Source organism: Bombus flavifrons, chromosome 5, assembly GCF_040668555.2.
Source record: "Bombus flavifrons isolate JBK064 chromosome 5, iyBomFlav1_principal, whole genome shotgun sequence".
NCBI lineage: Eukaryota > Metazoa > Arthropoda > Insecta > Hymenoptera > Apidae > Bombus > Bombus flavifrons.
Genome location: NC_138446.1, coordinates 16,228,841 through 16,250,260, shown reverse-complemented (window position 1 = coordinate 16,250,260; position 21,420 = coordinate 16,228,841). Strand labels below are relative to the sequence as shown.

The window sequence follows — 21,420 nt, the reverse complement described above, 5'->3', positions numbered from 1 at the left end:
ACGAGCACGGCCACCGAAATTCTGTAAACTTAAATCGGTTTTAACACTCTGGCCAACCGAGACGCGGATTCGCGTCTTTCGTACTTCACGCGGTATCCTGTAAAAATGTTAACTATCGTTAAATGAAACAGTAAAAAAAAAAGCAATGGATGCTATGAACGAAATGTTACAAAAGTGTCTTTACATTACACGCTTGAATAATAGGAAACCGTAATCGATATATTAGACGTAATATCGGTCGCCTTGAATCATTTTCAATCGCTCCAAAAACAGCCGGGAATTCAAGTTATTTGCTAGTCGGAGCAGCCGGTCCCCAGGGTGTTAATAGTATTTATGCGTTGACGGAAAAGGTTGCCAGAACCGGGAACAGTAAAATTTGTATAACAAATTGCCGAAAGTGTGTTCACAACGTGCTAGTTCTCGCGGCATGTTGGCGATAAGCGCGTAACAGAGTTAGCCGGTTCGCTTTCCATCAATACGCGGCTGTTTGTTTTACGCGTCATCGACAAATGTCCGGTAAATCAGACACAGAAAACTCGTACATCGGCCAGGAATTCGATTTCGATTGCAGCTGTCGCGAATATATCTTTCCACGCGTTTTCGTACATTTTTTACTGGCCGATTGTCGATTCTGGCGAAAAATCGGAAAAGCGAAAAAAAAAAAAAAAAAATCAGAAACAGCAGAAAGCTTTACGAGTGGTAGCTATTTCACGAACTCTCGATCATAAATGTTCATCGACGCTAGAAGGCATAAAAGTCAAAGTTGAAGGGTCCATCGATTTCGGTATGTGTATTATATCGAACGGTGGCTGGTGGTGATCTCACGATCGCAACGAAGCCGTGCACGAGCCCGTAATAGCCGCGTAGTAGTCATCTCGGTGAATGCGACATTAATTTTCATTGCCCGGAGACCTTGGCTGTCATGTACCTTTCGTCGTCGTCCCATTAGCAACAATGTCACGCGATATTACCCGTAACTTTTTATCGTATTTCCCGGAGAAAATTGGCCCCGTTAGGTCGGTCGGCCGCGTGCTCTGAAATCGCGGGAAAATTATTAGATTCTCCTGCCGGGATACGCGTGCACGCTCCAGAGAAACGAAGGAACGCGGACCGTACGAATATTTGTGGAATATTCTCGTAATATTCGCTGGAAGTTGAAAAATTATTCTGATTAATCACGTTTCCCCGACCAGATAGAAATTAATGCGCGATCGTGTCACGTCGGTTACTAGCGGGGCTATTTTTCTGTCGCTCATTAGCAAAATGTCTTTAAATTCGATGCGTGGAACCCACCGCCAGGGAACGGAACAGCGTTTCCGTTAATGAAGTCGACTCTTGAACGGGTCTCTCTCTCTCTCTCTCTCTCTTTCTCTCTCTCTCTCTTTGCACAGGTGCGCCATACGATTTTCGAGCAGCGCGCATCCTCGTTTCGTAATGTCTTCTCGCGACGTGCCGCACCATGACGGAAAGAGAGAAAAGAAAACTCGTCGTGACTCTCTAGTCTAGCGAATCGCCTTGTACCAGTGACCGTACGTACGGTCGTCGAAACGGGAACGAAACGTCTGACGAAACGTGACCCGAAGCTACAAAAATTTCACGCGAATATCGCGTTATGTCGCCGAGAATACGCGTGAACGTGATGGTGAACGTCGCGCCGGTTTAAGCCATGGACCAGCGTTTCGTAACGTTTCTCTTTCCTCTCTGACATTTGACGTGTCCAGTATAAATAACGTTTGTTGCGTCCAGCGCAAATAATCATTTAATAAATGCCACGTCCGCACGCACCTGCGGCTTTAAAACTTGGCATTTGTTTGCGCGGTTTTCACCCAGAGAAACACGACTTGTCGGAGAAAAAAGATCGTTGTTCGCAGCCCGGCCACAGAATCGGCGATCGGCCTCGTCTACACGGGAGTCGATATGCATTTCGTGGCATAAATGTCACGCTTAATCGTTGTTTCGTGTTCGAGTCTCGCGAATAGACGATTCTTAAAACATTAAAATGATATGGAAAATATGTATCGATCTCCTGCGCTTTGGGCTCACAGTATTTTAGCCGCGCTGAATATGCTTTAATTTAAACCGAATTGCTTGCAGTTAGGGTCATATATGATGCATTCTTTAAATAAATAATAATTTCATGCTCTTCAAATTACGAATCACGTTGAAAACGATTGACGTCGAACGTAGTTAAATTTTAACGACTTTTCCGAAAGATTGTTCCACGTATAGATAACCTTTGAATCGATAAAAAAAAATTTACGTCGTACGATTTGCATATGCGAAGAAAAAATCTAGCACACGCTTGTATCCGCGTTCGTTCGTCCGATTAAATTAATCGAATTCGTCACTGATGGCTAGATGGCTTCAGGTGTGACTGCACGGCTTCGAAACTGGTCGGTTCGCCTGACTTAACGGTGCACGCAAGGGCCAAGAACCTTCGGTCGTTGTATGCACCTGGAATACATATTGGCTGCTCGAGGTACGAGTCACTTGTTCCTAAGCAATATTCTACTGGCTGATTGTTCTTAACGTGGCTCCGACCTTCGTCAAAATCGACTGCGAAGTAAGCGCTTTGCGAACATTTCCTTCCACGCTCTCGCCGTTTCCGACATGTTCAACGAACGGACAGTTTTCGCTTGTCCTACTGCGGAACTCGTTCATTTTTCTTGCAAGAAAATTAACTTTTATCCAACAGGGATCCTCTAGTCCCGAGTTTGCGGTAGCTGCGTGTAAATTCTTCGTTCTCCGTTCTTGCGACTCGTTCTCTTTTCATCGCTGAGTGATTTACGCGGTTTCCGTTTTGGGATCAACTATCGTCGATTGGCGTTCGAACTTTATTGTCCGCGTGTGCTCGCGAGTATCGACAGCGGTTAGCGATGCAAGGTCTCTGTTCGACGAGGGACGTCGATACGATATCCTATCTGTCGTTATTTCGAACGGGAAAATTTACAGCAACGTTGGCGGAAACGTTCGTTTCAAGAGAAACTTTGTTTTATCAGATTCATCGACTATTCGGTCGAGGAGCAGGCGCGTGTACAAGATCGTTTCGGCGAGTTTATATCGACAAATGAGCCGGCCGAACCGGATGACCCAATAACATTAGCGACTTTCATATTTCTGACGCGCGTGGCTCGCGAATCGTTTTAGGTAGACAGGCCGGCCGTTCAAGAAACTGCTCGAAAATGCAAGCGTGCATAGACTCTCCCACCTTTATTCCCAAAATAGCTGCACCGTCAATAGAGTGCCCTGGTACGGAGGTGAGAGTGTATGCGGACGGGGTGCGCGCGCGAGGATATTGAATTTGTATCGACAAACACCTATTGGCAATCGATCGATCCCAAGGGGCAAGTTTCCCTTCTACCTTCGAGCACACCGGCGTCTTAGAAAGCAGGGGGAAAAAATGTTGTCTTCGTTCTACGTTTCCGTCGATAACGCTATTAAGGAGAATCCGATACTTGCCGTTACGGTAAATCGAATTCGCGCATTTGGTTCGGTTTCCTGAAAAAAACAAATATTTTGCGATAAAGTAGAATCACGACTAAAATCGTTTCTACGAACGTTTGCTTCAGCTGGTCGTTCTTTTTTCCAAAGTTGAATCATACGTGCATTTTTCTAAATGCACTTTTATTGCACCTTTTGCCGCGAACATATCAGGGATCACACACACACAGACACACGCACACACACGTTGGTTCGAAACGAACAGTGTATCGAAGTTATTTCCACGAAGAGTCACGTTTTTTTCTTTTTTTTTTTTTTTTTGTGGATGTTGGATCGTAGCACGGGGAATATCACGACAGTTCGATGTCGTTCGCGATTCGGTGACATACGACAGTGGCAGAAACCAGGGAGGTAAAGGCAGGAGAAATCCTGTAGATAAACAAGGATGCTTGACGTAACGAGCCCACGAGGAAGTTTCCACATTGCGGATGGTGGAGGCGCCTCAGGCGGCGCCTGCCTGCGAGTCAATCGTGCCCCGAGTGTAGCTTCGGCTACCACCGAATTCAGTTCACGGTGTTGCTTGCTGCTTCGTGCCTCGTATCGGCACCTTGTTTCGTGGTCAAGGTGGATTCGTTGTCACGTGGGTAACTTGCGAAAGTGTAACAGGCAAATAAAAAACGCAACTGGGTCGTTCTATCGTTTCGTTGGTTCGCTGACACGTTCGTTCGTTCGACGACGAAGAAGAATCACATGTTGTGATGCGTGCGTGCAGTTTCCTCGTTCTTCTTCGTTGCTCTCTGTCTATCGTTGTATCGTGATATACGGCTCTTTGATCGGTCGCGTGTGAACAATACCGAGTACAAAGTTGTTTAGTTGGCCTGTGATTCGAGAAGAAAACTTCCTTCGAGACGGAAGGAGCCGTGCGTGCCATCGCGGAACTTCTCAGGAAGACAACGTGTCAGAATCCAAGGACGTCTGTTCCCTCGCGATAATAATTGTCTAGAAAGGCAGCTTGTCGTGCTTGGTAAGTGGTCTGTGCTACGTGATCGGTGGATGTGACTTTTGATGTTGCCGCCACTGCTGGTTAAATGTTTTCGAGAGGATTAAAAGGGAAGTCGACGAGCTGGAATTAATGCAGCGCAACGATAGGTTCGTAAACGTTACCGACCACGAGTTCTCGGTACCTCCCTCCCCCTCACCTCAAAAAAAATGTCCGTCGACGTGCATTGACGTTTAATTTTCCCTGTCACGGAAAAACAGGGTCGATCGATATAGAGGTACTTTCGATACACGCCAGCGTTTAATACAACGTGGCTTGTGTGACTTTGAAGTTATTCAATTTGCAGTTTGGCCTGCGAATCGATGCTAATGGATCGAATAAATATGCTTTCACACCGTGGACCTCGTGACCCGCGTGAGAACCGGCTGAACCCTTCGTCTTTGCTTTTCTATCCTATATTCGCGTCGTTCGAGCTAATCTTATGCAAAATTTTCCTCAGGGAGAAACCTTTCCCAGACACTCGGAATTTCAGGCAATTTCGCCGTGGCTGTTTTTTCCCATTTTCGTGAATAATTATGGAGTTTACGGGCCGCGTTTTTTACGGTTCGTCTTCTCTCTCGGAAAACGTCGTTTCACCCGTGTTTCGCCAGTAGCACAAAGGAATTCTTTTAGAAAATTATCTCGCTCGACTTCCATGTAGTTTCCTCCGGACAACTTTTTCTTTTATCCCGCGAATCGTTTAGCGTCTGACTTTGCGCTTAGAAACATCCTGCGGTCTCTCATCCGTCGTCTCGTTTGTCTCTGTGTCAAAATCTACGAGAATCATTCTCAGCGTTCGCGAGACGTCGCGAATCGAGAGCCAAATGGTCAAAGAGTCGGCGAAGGCGAAACGAAAATACGTATTTAGTCTCGTAAAAATGTTCCGGGAAGACCTCGAGGCTGCGTTCTTTTCTCCTTACTTCCGTACTCGTCCTTCTTCTCCAGGCTTACGTAAGGGATGGATATCGACAATGCAACGTACAACTTTCCCCTTCCCCACCCGCAATCCTTGTTTTATTTTTGCGTCCCGTGTTACGAGATCGACCAAACGGTTTCCTCGTGAGTTTTATGTTTGCTCGTTTCGCGATCAGTGACGTACTTACAGAGCTGGCTCGCAGCTCGCGGAGTAGTAATGAGAATTTATTGGTAAATTCATGGAACGGCCAGAGGTAAACTCTAATGAATTGCTTCGTTATTAACACCGATGCCAGTAGGAGTAACCTGGCAACGCCTACGTGTTCTCTATACATCTATACCTGTACACGCACGCGGATATTTATATATTTACAATTTGTTTTGTCCAGCGAAACGACTAATTTCTTTTTCTCTTCCCGTACGTTTTCTTCGCGAGTTGAAAATACCAGCGGTTTCCGCGCTTCTCGTTGGCTCGCATTCAGAACTCGTTTTTAATAGTGCTCTTTGTTTTTACGTGCCGCCATTAAATCAGTCTTAGCACACTGTTGAGCGTTAACGGCGTCTCGTTTCGTCAGCTCACGCCTTCTATTCTATTCTCTCTTTCCTCTCCTTTTCTCTTCCCGCGTTTCTTCTCTCGGCTCGACGTTTCCGCTCCGCGCGCAGCACGCGACGCCTTCTGAATAAATTAGACGCATCAAACGTCATCGAGAAACCTCGTGAAAAATTGAATGGATTTCGCTCAGCCTGTCTTGCCCGTCGATACCGCTCGATCGATCGCTACAAACGATCCGCCAACGAATGTGTGGCCTTCGTCTTATCGTGGAAACTGCGGCGGAAGAAATTCCGCTGGCTCGATTCGTTGTGTCCCCTGTGAGCTTCGCAGCCAACGACCAAGCAAATAGACCGTTCTGATATCTTGTTACAACTATTATCAAATGTCGTCGGTGCCTGTATGTAACGCGTGCATTATGATATCCGGTAACGATAACATATCCCGAACTCGCCGGTTATCAGTCAGCCACCGGAATCTCGATATTAATTTGTGGCTACAAAACTCGCGCCGGTGCTCTCAGTTATGGCATAATTAGCGAACACCGCAACAAGATCGAAACGCAGGTTGACGGCTATGGAAAGATAGAGACTCGTGATTTCGAATTCAGTCGTCAAGAGGCCGATACTATTTGATTTTCCGTGAAAAATTGTACGGGCTAACGCTGACACGCGTCGTAACACTTGAAGAACGAGAGGAATATTTCGCGACAAGAGACAAATTGTACGCGTAAATCGCGTATTCTCAGGCGAAAACGTGTTAGAAGTTGCTAGTCGCCATATATTTTGGAACGCGTGCAACTAGCTAGGCAGCGACATAAAACGGTCGTTCGTTTTCCTCGTCCGTGAACTACGATTATCTAGAACGAAGAAGGGAACGACCAGCTTCCTGCCGCATCCGATATTTTATCGCGTGCAATAATGACTCGACGTTAGGGAGCCGAGGGAACGTTCCCAATAAGTATCACTGTACAGCGCGGAGAGTAACGCGCCGAGCTGCATTATTTAAACGCGTAAAATCGAAGTTGTGTCATCCGGTCAGGAGCGGGTGGAACCCGCGTTACCTTGTAACGGTAAAAGGAGCGTGAAACTCGGCGAAATTGCCCGCGTATATACCCGATCGCAGAAGCGTTAACGAAAAAAGGAAGAGAGGCAGAGGGAAACGTTGAAAAGAAGTTCTAACGACCGTAGCGCGTGCTACCATTAATCACGAGCAACAAACGTTTTAACTCTGTCCGTTCGTACGCCGGGACGAGAGTCTAGATTCGAGGTGGAGGAAGTAAGGAACGCGAAAGGGAGTTTCTCCTCTTGCGGCCGGTTGTATCTGATGCTTTATTGCCGTTCGGTAAAGTGGAAAGGCCGCATCTCAGCTCGTAGCCAGGGCCTGTTAAACTCTCGACGAAGGAGGTTACGAGCTCGGTCCTTGTGTATGCGCCACCTCGTAATACACACTGCTCGTCTTCCTTAGAGGAGAGACAAGCTCGTGAACTCCCAAATCATTTCGCCAACTCGGTGACAATCTTATAAAACTTTTATACGCCGACCGTCTACTCGCCTACCATTCTCGCTCGTTTCGTCGTATCCTTTATTTTCTCGAAGACTAGAGAAAGAATATGGCCTTCTTCGTGGAGTTTGCGATCCACTGACTCCTCGTGTATCCTATACGCGCGCTGTCTTCTGGCTAGAGGACAGAGGCGAGATCGATGGAAAATTCACGTACGATCGGCGGAGGATAAAGGAAAATCGCGAACAAAACGAGCGAGTGTGGAGTCCTCGGTCGATCACCGGGTTCGTAGCCGAGAGATTAAATCAACCGAGCCTCTTGACATGCGAGGCAATTAATTTTCAAGAGCGGAATTGATCGCGCTAATTTCGGAGAAAGCCGAGCTCTCGAGGCTGCGTTCGAGAGCCATTCATCGCACGAAGAATTCCTTCGAGCCGCGAAATATTTATCGCCGAATTACAAAAAGAAAGAAAATTGTTCCTACTTCGAAATCGTAGAAAGAGGTAAAACGAAAGCCACTCTAGACTCGAGTGGGCGCGTTCTTTCTTCGACGCTAGGAATCATCGCGTTTTCCGAGAAGACATCGAGTAAACGCGATCGTGCGTCTAATTTCCAGCAGGTTTGAACACGCCCGATCGTCCATTCTATTAGCGATATCGCTTTTAGGCGGAAATGGCCAGGCTCGTAGAACGTCGAATAGCTAGCTGTTGTACATCGTTGTTCGACGATAATGAGGAACTGTAGCGAGGAAGATCGAAGTGGAGGATCGGAGAAATCTAAAGGGAAGAGAGGAGGGTATACAGCTGCAACCACGTTCGTACACATAGTTTGTAAATCATCCAATGCTCGCATTATACATATTGCAGATAGTGGAGAGCGAACATATGTATCCAGGAGATTTCACGCGCGTACTCCTAAGCAGATAGCTTCTTATATTATTACCAGGGAGAAGCGTACGCGAGCTAACGCCGGAAGCATCCCCCAGGGAGCTTTTATCATCGGTAGCGACACTTTCATTAGGAAAGATAAGGTTGTCGCTTGCACTGATACTTGCTGGTACGCGATATTCCCTTATTCACGTTTAACGATCGCAACGTTAGTATCGAGAGCATAAATTCGACGAGGATAGAGTGGTTTTAGGACTTTAATCATCGGAGATAACCGGGCGTTCGGTGAACGATCCCGGTATCAATTTTATCTCGCTGTAATTTTTTACTGTGAACAGTTTTTCCCTGTCGAACCAACCCGGAAGGGGATTGAATTTCACGGTAACCGTTACGACCAGACACCGTGTACACGTTTGAGCGCAACGTACACGTAGATGCAGCAGCGCGGCCCGCCACGGGAATCGCATAGATTATTGCATCTCGCCGCGAACCATTAGCCTGACCCCTTTCACGTTCGGTAGCGATATACGAGTTCGAACGTGGAATATTGTGCGCGCACTGCTAACCTGAAAACTGTGTTCGTCCAGTTGCTTCATAATACTCGCTGTTTCATCCTGCGCTGTGCTTCCCAGGGAAATGTAGCCAGCTCACCTGTAACGTATAACGAACGTCGATGCCAATACGATTGTCCGAGCAAATTAGGCGTTTCGCGAAACATTTTAAATATCTGAGTCTGTCGATTTTCGTTTGCTCTCTGTCGTTTCAACGGAAGAAACTCGAGGAACGACGAAATTCGAACAGAAATTATAGAATGAATTCACCTGGCGTTGACTATGTCGTGCTTCTTGATCCGTCCTGGCAGAATCGCCTGAATTTATAACACGCTGCCGACAGTGTTGCACTGATTTCTTCCGGCCTCCTAAGTGAAAACTCTACAATTTTAGCGTCGTTCGTTTTACAAATTGTCCTGATTTATTTTGTGTTGTAAGAAATTGATTTCATAGACATAGAGAAGCTATTTAAAGACAGTTGGTCGATCCTTTTAGGAACGTCACGCGTCGTTTCGATCGATAATCGACTTTTGCTTTGTTTCGATCGTTTGCTTCGCGGAAATCGCAACATTTGTAAGCGCAAGTAGTAGAAGCCGCGTTTCGTCGAAATGCAAACGAGCGCAGAGGCCAGCTGCAGATAAAAAGGGGCACTGTGTGGCTGGTGCTCGCTTAGGTAATGGGTAGAACTTAACAGGATGGTCGTAATCTGATTCGAGAACCATCTTGTTCATAGGGTACGTTTCCATAAAGCGGCGTTGTGTACACGAGTCACCTGTTTAGCCACGTAGGATCGTACACTCACGAGGGCCGAGGCAACTCGTCCGTAATAACGGAAGCTACTCCGGCTCGACGTTGGTTAATCGGATGTCGCCAGAAACACGCCATCCTACCGATGAAAACAGCTAGCCCGTATCCCTGTTTACACACGATACGATTTGCTCGAAGATTCGATGCTTTTCGAACTCGGTCAGCTTCGAATTAATTGGCGCCGTTGCTTTTGTATCGCGCATCGTCGGGTCCGCGATACTCGTTCCACGTTGCAATATTTCCTTCGTTTGCAATATAGGAAGATCCATCTTCAAGCGTGTTTTCTTGGAAATTTCTGCCGCGCCCTCTCTTTCTTTTCGCGGAGGATCTACTAAACGTTACCGTGAGATAAAGTCACGAGGTTAGCCGTAACTAAACTTACTTTAAAATTTGCGGCTTCGTGAAATAGCGGCAAAACTGTGTAACCTCTCGTCAGGTTCCCGATTTCACGAATGATTTTTTTTTAAGCACCGATCTAGGTTGGCTGGATAGCGAGAATGTGTTACGTCGTACCGAACGTCGACGATTTGTCTTACCTATGTAATTGGCCACTTGTCGAGATAATTAATTGCTAGGAGATCTTGGCGACGGTACTTTGCAATTAGCCGTGGCGATGTTATCTGGAATATCGAGCTCTGTAAGAATCTTCCACCCCTTGGAGAAGGTTCGCTATTGCTCGGAATACTCGCTCGGATTCCGCCTTCTCCCGACCGCGGCAGGCTTAGCCCTTTCTCCTTCGCGCCACGAACAATTAATTTCACCTGTAGAGGCGGGGTGCCTTTCCAGAAATTGAATTACGCTATCTGTAGAACAAGTTAATTGCATTATTCGTAGACGAAGTGGTACACGCGGCTTACGTAAATGCACCAACACTTCGAACTCGTTCTCTTTACCGTGTCGCTGTCGCATCGACGTCGCGCGCCACGCTCTCTCTCTCTCTCTCTCTCTGCTCTCTTCTCTCCCTATTTCAGTTGAAATTGAAATTTATTCAGCCGAGACAGCGGGCCGGGAACCTCCTCTTTGGTATTCGACCGTCGTGGCGGCGGCGATGAAGTCGCTCGCCGATCCGGAACACCCGTTATATTTTTCGAAAGTCTACCTCGCGACCGGAATACGAATAGCGGTTAGATCGGGGGTGGTCGTAAAATATGAAACGATAATGGCCGATCGTCGATTCTCGATGGTTTGTTTCCTCCGTAGACGATCGTTGAAACGCAAAAATTACCACGTCGTATTCGCGATGGCGTTGGTAATCGATCGGCGACAGGTCGGCGTTCCTCTAACGTTCGAGCTAATGCACGTCTTTTTCTCTCTTTGCCTGTTCTTTCTTTCTCTCTCTCTCTCTCTCTCTCTCTCTGTCTCTCTTTCTTTCTATTTTTTTCATTTCTGTTATTTTAGAGATGGTGCACGACAATGCTCCCGGTGATCGACGACGACCATGAGTTTTCCAATTTACGCTTTATCGGGACAGATTGCGCGCTAACGCGAAATAGAAGAAACAGAAACGCGGTCGTGTGGCAGGTTTACAACGTGCCGTCCGGTGATTCGTCGTTGTCGATGGGAAACGTCGATGGTTTTTTCCCTTTCGGTGAAAAATAAGTGGATTCATCCGCACACGTTTATAACAGTCGCGGCGACGCGAATGATCGTGGGATTGGCGTTTTTCGACAGCCGAAATCTATCGTTTCCGCAATTTCTTTCAACCCCGGTGAACAGGTTTCGTTCCTTTCCGCGTAATTTTACGTAATTTCCATGATCGAGTCGCATCATCTTTTTCTTTTTTCCTTTATTTTCCTCGTCTTTCTCGTCCTCCCTCTTTTTATCTCCTCTCTTAGGTTCTTTCAGCTTTCTAGCGATTCGTTCCCAAACGGCCAAGAACCATGTACGCGATCCTTGGCCATTTTTCGGGTAATTCGGTTACCGAGAAGAGAGAAGCGTTTTGCCAGTTCCATTAAGCTAGAGGCTGATATCAGAAGAGAGGGGAAAGAAAATCGATTATGGAGCTTCACGACGCGTCCGCTCTGAAAGCATCGGTGCCTTACGCGATAAATCCTTCTTGTGAAAGCAGATATTGCGTTAGCTACCCTCTGACCGGAAGTAGCTGCTACTTTTAAATTTCATCCACGATATATCGACGATTTTCTATCACCGATAAAATCGTCGAATATTCTTTGCTCTCGATCGTCCCGAATTTAACGATCTATTACCGTCTGACCGGATCGAACGTTTAACGTGGTTGCTATTTTCAAGCTGAGCAGGAAGAATAAATTGGCCGTTTGCGTCGTAGATCGTCGATGCCCCGTCACACGAATATTCTCTAACTTAACGAACAACGTTCCGCTCTGACCGCGGTGCGCGCATGAGCCGGAAGATCTCGGAGCACTGCTTCGGCATCCTTGCTAATTAGGTATTCTTTCTTAATGAAATCTGAGATTCGCACAAAGACAGATCATCGTATGTTTTCACCTACCATAGTACTTCGCTCAGTGCCTCCTACAGTCATTCAGGTAAGTTTCTGTACGTTCTGTACTCGTGCAATATCATGTTTGTTTATTTAACGTACAAAGTAACCGTTTCGCAAGTTTAATCAACTATAAAAAAATATGTTATTTCAATAAAAATAGCCTCGTTGTAGAATATTCGCTAATTTTCGCGATTCACCGAATTTCAAAACGGGGCAACTTGGAGTTGGAGCGTTTCTAGATCTTCGAGAAAGTAATTAAAAAGAACCGTATTTCGATTGGAAGGATAGGTGGATGTCTGTGTTACTTGATGCTACGGTGGCAATGTCATCGATATCTCGCGATAATAACGAACGGAAAAGCGTGTCGCGTTTCCTCGCAGAACAGCTCACAGTTTCATACCGATTGCATACCGACATGGATCATGAATACGCTGTTACCACACGGAGAGCCACTTATCCCTGAAATAGAATTGTTTGCACCGACTTGTAAATCGTGTTGTCGTACCAACTGTAATATCGCGACTGAATTACCTTCATGCTGCATCGAGCGCCATGCACCGAACTGCTACTGCAATTTACTACTTTAGCTTCGTATTAGATGACCTCTGCTACTTCTCTATTACCGGAAGCGTCGTATCACATAGCCGGTAGTTTTTAACATCGACAACGGACAATTTATAAATAAAACGCTCTCGTGTTACCGAGTGTTGCACGGGTCGCTTGCAAAGGCACATTTCCAAAGAAGTAGCTCTTTTTTTTTTTAATTTCCCTATCGTCCAATCGATAGTTTTATATACGCGCTCGGATCGTTCCCTTACGACTTACGTCGTAACTAACTCTCGACGATCATTTACGCCTGTTAATTCGATTCCCGAATCGTCTGAGCGGTGATTCCTGAGCGATTTACATTTACACAATGCCCCTTTTACATAACGAACCGCGGCTACCGGCATATAAATATAATACGCTCTTTGCATACGTACAATACGCTGTTTACATAAGCGTAATAGGTACGGCGATCATGTGGTGCGTTTGCGTGCGTACTTACCAATGTGACTCATTAAAGTTATAACGTTCATTAATACGAAGAAACACCGTACTTCTCGTTGTCGTTAGCCACGACGTGGAAGACACTGTTTTTCTTTGCATTATTGTTCGGGCGTACAGGGTCAATCGGTTGTCTCAAAGTTTTCCCTGGAGGAAAGTTGACCACTTCGGTGGTCCGTCGTAGTTTTACGAGAGTTCCGGCGACAAAGGCGAAAATTTCCGAAAGAACGAGCTATCGATCGCCGAATGATAGGGTAGCAAAGATGATTCACGGTTGCTTGGCTATGAACGAAACAATTTCACCGATCGGATTACGACGCGGATCAGTGTAAACGCGACCGGTTGCGTCAGCGTTTGAAGGGACGTGACGAGAAAGCGTGAGCAGCTGGTCCTCGGGATTAAGTAATCCGCCGTACCGTTCAAAGAGGGAAAAGGCGTTATCCATAGGAAAGTGAAGAAACCACCCCGAGGTCACGGTGAATATCGATAACGTAGAATTCCTTCGACGATCGGTCAATTCGAATATCCGATTGGTCGAAAACGCCAAGTTCGCCAAGTACTCGCTAGCTACTCCTTTTAAGGAAATCAAATCGCAAATCCTGCAACCTCGGGAATGGAAATCCTTATAAATGGAGGAAGGACGTTGAGGCTACTTTGTTGTATGTACGATATTATCTTCCGTATACGCGCGCATACGCTGGATATACTTCACTGGTATTACGCTAAAATAGATAAAAGACTGCTTTGGATATTTGCCATTCAGCGTTTAGACGACTCTCGGTAAAGGCAATCGGGATCCGTGCTATTTTCTTTCGTCGTATCGTGTCACGATTTCCGATCGTTTGTTTCTCCACGATCTACGCGTATTCTGATAAATCGATATATCTCTCTGGAAATATATCTCTCACAGGAAGAAAGCGGTAAGTTTTATTTCGGTGAAAGCGTGAATGAAAAATAGCAGATGTAAATACTTGCTTGTGAGTTCGTTACGGATAAAATAAGAATGTTCGTTAAATTCCTCTTGCGAAGCAAGGTAAGAAGCGCGGAATTCTAGCTTCACCCGGTGACGATAATTATACTAATTTCTGCTGCAGGAATTCGTGCGTGCGTTCCCTGTTGGACGCGGTCTACGTGCTCGTACGTCGCTCTCACCGGGTATTCGTAGGCGCTCGTATGTCGGTTGTGCCGTCGCTACCGTCGTCGCGTAAAACAGCATGATTATATTCATTCTTGTGTGCACGTTGACGCATACAGAACGCGAGTTCATCGTCTGTGTACGCGATAGCGTGTTCCGAGTGTGGTTGCTTTGCACTAACAAAGATTCGCATCTGTGTTCGTAGCACGTAGATGATTCGCGAGTTCGCTTCGAAAATTCTATCCTTGGCCTCTGCCATGGCTCCGTTGCATCTTCTCTCTGGTTGCGAGGCGATGCACGCGCACGTCTATACGTCGCTTCGTTTGCGATGCACGCCTGTTGGTACACACCTTCGCTCGAGGGATTGCTCTCGATCGGATTTACCGCCTTTATTTACGTCGTTACGCGCTCGAGGAAAACCTTCCCCGCTTCTTTCTTCCTCTCTCTCTCTCTCTCTCTCTCTCTCTCTCTCTCTCTTTCTCTCCCTCTATCTCTATCTCTTTATTTCTCTTCTTCTCCCTCTCCCTCTCTCTCTCTCTCTCTCTCTCTCTCAATTCCATCCACCTCTTACGGCACCCCTTCTCGTTTTTCCCTTCCTGTTATTTCTTCTTTTTTATGTCTCCTACCTTCCTCGCTTGCTTCCGTCTTTTCGATCCCACCCACGCTCCGCTTCTTCGCTCCCTCGTCGCTGCGAGCTAAAACGCGCGTTCCACCCGTCCTCCGATCGGTTTACGGGAAGGTTTTCAGCCGAGGCCAGCAACGTACGTACGCCGCTGGGAATCTGAAATTATGTATGACACGTATTTACCTCTGGCCTGTAGCTTTCGACTGTCTGTTATCCGATAGCTCGCGGAATAGCAGAGAAGTATTTGGTAGAAAATGTAAAGCTGTCTCCGGTGTTTCCTTCCGCGGAAAGACTGCCCTCTGCAGTTAACGATGGCGACGAAGCTTAGGGTAGAGCGAAGAAAGCTATTTCGTTCGGCAAGACGAGGTAATATTTTTGAAAAGTGATTTTCCTGTGACCCTTGCACGAGGATGATAATCGTCGATATCGAAAGCGCCTTTACATCGATTCGCTTCGTGTTTTACGTCGACGTATCTTTGATCGAAAAATCGCGTGTCGTTTCTACTGTCTCGTGTCATCTCTTTGGAATACGCTTATTTGTCTATGGCTTCTCTCGATTTATTCATGACTGCACAACTGTCCGACGTGACTGTTTGTTTCCAGCTTTCGTTTCGTCAAGGTCGATTTTTATTACCTCGTTTGTCGCTGTTTTCTTCTTTTCTTTTTTTTTTTCAGCACGCGTACGAAATTATTTTTTTCCGGGATCCATATTATTACACGTTCGCTACGAAATATCCGCGTTCCTTAGAAATTTGTGTCTCGTTTGTAGACCTGACTTCCATCGTTTTGTATCTCACTGTCTCCGGGCGATCGTTCACGCGTGTAACCGTTTTCCTTGTGTGAATCGGAACTCGTGCCGTCTAATTTGAATAAATCGCTTGTTCCGAGATCTGTTGGTCGTTCTTGGGAGATTTATGCTTTCCGCGCTATGACAACCAGACCTATTCTTTATTTCCTGTCTGATTTTCACTCGGTTTTATTTCATTGCTGGCGACGTACATAAGCAATAGAAGAAGAACGTTTGCGCGAACTTTCTGAGTCAAAGTTGGAATAGCGTCGATACAAACATCGATCGGTTAATGACGCGTGCAAACTTTCCTAATTCTCCTATGCTAAATATTTATCGTTAGGCTGCGAGTGATTATACAAATTTACGTTATGTGAACGTAAAAAATCGATTCGTTGTTCGATGAACGTTATACGTAGTCGAAAATGTCGCCGTGAAACGATAACGAAGATAAACAGCGTTCGAGTTGTTTGGCAAAGTTACGAACCGAGCGATATTAATTTCTTGCCGAGCCGTTCTGCCATCCTCGATTCTTCCATTTTAATAAAGCGCTTCGCGTTTACGCGTCGTCGGTCCTATCGAACGTTCGCTTCGCAGATTTAATCGGAACTTAGTTTCAGATTTGTCAAAGAATCCGCTCCAAGTGGCACGCAGCCACGAGAAATCGGACAACGAAACTTTTCCATCGGCCTGATGCCCTTTTGTCAATTTCTCTACGGATCAATATCGTTAATCGTTTGAAGTTCGCGAAATAAAAATGAAAAATGCTGTCGCTCTCGGTTGTTTTGACTCTCGGCAAGAGGCTCTGTGAATGTTAAAATTTACGCCGCAAACGGTTCGCTCGTGCATACCCGATATTTCATTCTTTATGGCAAATAAATACGCGCGCAAGATGGAACGTCACGGACCATGAAACTTTTATTTCCGCGGCTCATCCTTTATATATAGAACGCCACGATTTGACCCATAAATGGATATATTGCCAAGAATACGTTGAATTGAAAGAAATAGCACCGGCTAACATTAGGATTGAAATATGTAGAAGGAATAGCGAAGACGACGCGAAGAAAGTTTGAAATATTTCCGGCTGAAATTAACAGAAGAAACACGAATGAGAATTAAATAATCGCAAAGATGAAATTTTTCAATTTGAATTTTAATTCAACGAAAATTTGTTTGCACATTTTATTTTCATGTTTTTTTTTTTTTTTTTTTTTTTTGTTTTGTTTTACATTTATTATTCGTGCATGGAACGGACTTTTGTAGTGAAACTTCCTTCGTATGCGTTTCACTAGAGCGCCATTTTTGCACCAAAAAAAAAAGTCTATTGTGGCATAGTAACGGCTGATGAATCACCGACTCTGTCCTCGTAGAACGTTAGCGTGGGCGCTACTTAAGGTGTATGGGACACCGGAAGCGACAGAATTGATAAGAGAACAAGAAAGGATAGCGTTTCCTCTTTCTTTCGAATCGCGACAGTATTCGAATTCTTATTTCTATCCAACGATAGAAAAGGTGAATGTGCGAATAAAGGAAAAATCTTGTCGACGAAGAGGTCTATGAATTCCGCGCATTTTCATCGGTGGTGTTGCATTTGAAAATATTCGTTGGACCTTTGTTTCCGCAAACGGTAGCGTTTATGAAAGGACGGCGGCGGCCGTCTCGAGTTTGGAAATCCTGAGCAAATGCTTCTCCAAGCCGGAACAAATGTTTGAGGAGAACTTGGCTGTACGTACACGTGTATCGACGAAATGGTCGCGAGCTAGGAAACCGGCGTTGTAGTTACCGGACTAATCCCAGCGCTCCGGCTTAACCTGAAAACTTGTACTTACTTAATCCCTTGGTGCATGAATTCTTGGCTTCGATAGAATAGCGTGCTCGTTCCAGTTTATTCGCGGCTCATCAGATATACATAGGCTCGTCATTCGAATGAAGTTGACGATCGCATGCGACCGTTACGAGTTCCAAATCTGTTTTCCAATCCAACGGCCGGGGGGAAAGGAGAGACCGAGGACAGAAAGGAAAAAAGATCGAGCAAGGTCTACTCTTATGGAGGTCTCGTATGGAGGTCTTATGGTCTTAAGGAGGTGCGATGAAAAGATATCGGCGCGGTGAAAAATAACAGGAAGGGCGTATTGTATTTCGATTAGCAATCAGTTTATAGCGTCGCTCGACTTCTCATAATGTTTACGGCGGTAGAATTACGATAAATTTGCATTTTATCTGGCCACCGTCCTTGGGAGATAGAGCGTTGTTAACGTCTTTCCTTTTTGGAAGTCGCGCTCGCAGAAAATTTCAGGGACACTCGAGATTTTTCTTGAATTTCCAGTCGCGGTTGCTTTTTACGAAACGAGCTTTTCTTTGTCGTGCCGCGTACCTTGAACACTCTGGGAGGAGCCACGGCGTGTGCACTGGCCTGGCCTTGATGAGAAGCCTTTTCACCCTCTCTCGTGGAAGAGCCGTAAAAAATATAAGTCCGCAAAGTAGAGAGAAGTAAACGCCCCCTGCTGTCCTCTTCCGGTCCACGTTGCTCGATGCCGCGCGCTCCACCGATGAAAAACGTAGCAATAACGCGGCCTGTGTTATCGGGGCGCAACGGCCGCACCATTTGCCCAAGTGGAATGTTCACGGACCCGCTTTATAACGTTATTATTTGCAATTAATCTCCTCGTTAATTCAATTGTTGCGCGCCGCGACAATCGCGATAACGCTCCACTCCGCTCCCCCTGTTTCCCCGGATTATCCGTTTACTTTACCGTTAATGCATTTTTCGAACACCGCCGCCGCTTCGATATCGGCATCGCGTATTTTAATTAGCTAAAATTCATGGTTGGCGCGTTTCAACGAGCTGCCTTGTTATTTCGCGATGTATGCCGATGAATCCACCGACCGTCTATCGGAAGCTTGTATCAAAAATTTTAGGGCTCAAAGTCGTCTCGTCCTTCTCTCTTCTTTGTGAATTACATCTCGAACTTCGCTTTCTTTCGATCGAGAGTCCGCTTAACGATACGACGACGCGATCGCCTTGTTGCTGTTTAACGATCCACGAACGCGGTCGCTATCGCTTCGAGAATACTCGGAAGTAGCGAAAAAGAATTAGTCGTGCGAAAGACAAACGAAGAATCAGAGAAAATGACATGGACACCCGATTCTAGGGGACGACGTGCCATTCTGTAGCCAACTCGTCCGGAAAACACGGAACAATACTCGAGAACAGTTCGTCGACTACTTTGTCGCGCAATGGCCGCGATGGAACGCGTTCTTCGTGGATCGTGGAGGGAACAGCGCCTCGAGCAGTCCATTTGCTTGGTTGTGTTTGCAGAGGGTGCTTCTTGGAAGGGCATTCCTGCTATCTTCCCTTTGTGTCTTCCGTGTCTTCGTTTTTCTTACACCCTTCTCACGACCAAATTGGACGAAAGGCATAAGAACGTGAACGAGAGTGCGGGAAGGAGGCGATTGCTCGGCCGTTGCCACCGGCCGGTATCGTTCACCTGCTTCTTTTTACCCATCCCTTGGTTGCTTGCATTTTTCATCCTCGAAATTCAATAAATACCACGTTGATCATCTTCGACGTCCTCTATCGAACCAGCAACTTCCTCGGATTCTTCCACGTCGAAAATTGAATTTTTTCTCATAATGGTTCTGAAGGAGTTGAGTATTACACGCTTTCCTCTGGCTCCGTTCCCTCGTGTCTCCTCTTTGCCTTTCGAGCGTCGATGGCTATCAAGATCAGTCGTTTTGTTTGAAAGAAAATTACTCGCTTAGTAAAGGAAAAACTACTATATTTCGTAAAAAAGTCGTACAGCACGTTTCATTTCAACAACGCAACAACGGCCAAAGGAGGACTGAATTGACTCATCGGGAACGAAGGAAATCTCGAAAATTTGAAATTCGTTAAGCCGTTGCGTTAGAAGTATTCTGAAAAACTTCCAGTTTAGAGTATCCGTCGTGTCAGATACGTATCGAGTGTTTATTAAATTCGTCGCTTGCGTCGTTTATCTTGGAACACCGGTGTTTCATCTTTTCGTCGAAATAAAATCCTGTCGATGGATCTTTCGTCGAAGGCTGTCGACACGTTTTCGATTCCCACGAAACGTTTTGCAATTAGACATCGAAGCGATGTGAAATCTCGCTGCTCGTTACACTTGCAACATTTGAGCGACTCTCGATTACGAAGGTTACCTTTCCTCGTTACGGGTTGATATTCTCGACACGGTTTTTTCTTTCCAACGACTATGTCACGTATCTTTTTATTATTCCCGGGACGCGATCTAGCAATATCCGTTGCGGTATTTCTCAACGAGGGTACTTGATTTCGATATAGGCCAAGTTCGCGTCGAAACATCCCTCGAAATCGAAACAAATAACCCGATGCGTTGATATCTAATGCAGCAAGACGAAAAACGAAGGACAATCTTTTCGTCTCTTCGTGCTGCAACGAGAAACGGATGCAACTTTGGCGGATTCGACATGAGATACGATCAAAAGACGGTCTTACTCCGTCGATTGTGAAACTCAAACGCGTTCTCTCTTAGCGACTCGATTCGCACAGGATCCATGTTAATTGCCAGCGAATAAGCAGGATTAAAATTTTCAACTGCTCACTGCGAATATGCTTGTATCGAATGTATCTTCGACAGACGCGACTTATTTCGAAAACGATCGATTCGATGCCTCCATTAGTAATAAAACTTATGAACTACGTCCCAAATTACATGTACGACTGTACATTCTCTTCGCGTGAACTTTGAATCGTCGAGCGAGAAGGAACGTTCCGAATTTCCCAGGGAAAGTGCGTCTCGGTCCGATCGTTAGCCAAACGTTGCCTCAGCGTAGATCAATTGAACGATACAATTAGTACAACCTTGAAGGTGGCTGAGGTAAAGTCCGATCGGCGAATCGGTGATGACGTTTCACCACTGCCAGCGAGAAGCCAATCGTTGCACGCGTACAATTCGTATTCAAGGTCCATGAGGATGTTCACGGTCGGTTAAGTCGAGCGAGTTAGGCGACCAGAGGTACCATCTAGTGCGAACAATTGCCAAGGATAGTGAAAGCCACGATTCGCGTTCGGTTAGGCTGGCGCGCGCGTGGCTTCCTGTTCGATGTTGCGACCTGGCCGTGGTTAGATTCGTCCGCGTATTATACAATGAAAGAGCCGGTTTCACTTTGACGTAATCGACGCCTGTTACCTCGATTGTGTCATATAGGAGGCTTTCGACGTATTTACACAGCGAAAGGGGAAGCCGCCAGTCGCTCTTTCGAAGAAGAAAAAAAAGGAAAAGGATAGCTTGAGGATCGATTATGTATACGAGAAGCTTGTACGTGGGTAGGTAACGTATCGCCCTAAAGGGAATTCCTGTCTGAATCGATGATTTTATAGTAATTAGCTGACCGATCTGCATGAAAGTTGTATAATTACTCCGCTTGCTAATCGACCGGTTAAATGGCTATCGTTCTAGGGCTTAATTATCGAATAATGCGGTCTAAATTTGCCGGGGGAAAATTTCGACGTTGGTGAACGTCAGGGGACGGATACGTCGCAGCGTGATACATCGTGTGCACGGTTGTTAAACTACCGTTTCTAATTGATAATTTGCATCGCTGCTTCTCCATTTTATTTTTCTCTACGCCGCTAAAAGAGAGAAAACGAGAGGAAGAAAGGAAAG

General features: G+C 45.9%; 1 protein-coding gene across 2 annotated transcripts in view; it reads left to right on the top strand.

The window, feature by feature from the left end:
- The window catches only part of LOC138180221 (protein gustavus), a 185,773-nt gene that overhangs the window by 24,996 nt on the left and 139,357 nt on the right, over positions 1–21,420 (top strand). The window contains exon 1 of one of the 2 annotated variants that reach the window (XM_069113852.1): positions 4,482–4,590. The exons of the other annotated variant lie outside the window; for it this stretch is intronic. Coding sequence (XP_068969953.1) covers positions 4,574–4,590 — 17 coding nt within the window. The 5' untranslated portion in view covers positions 4,482–4,573. Of the gene's footprint in view, positions 1–4,481; positions 4,591–21,420 lie in introns of those variants that run through there. 2 annotated transcript variants of the gene reach the window in all.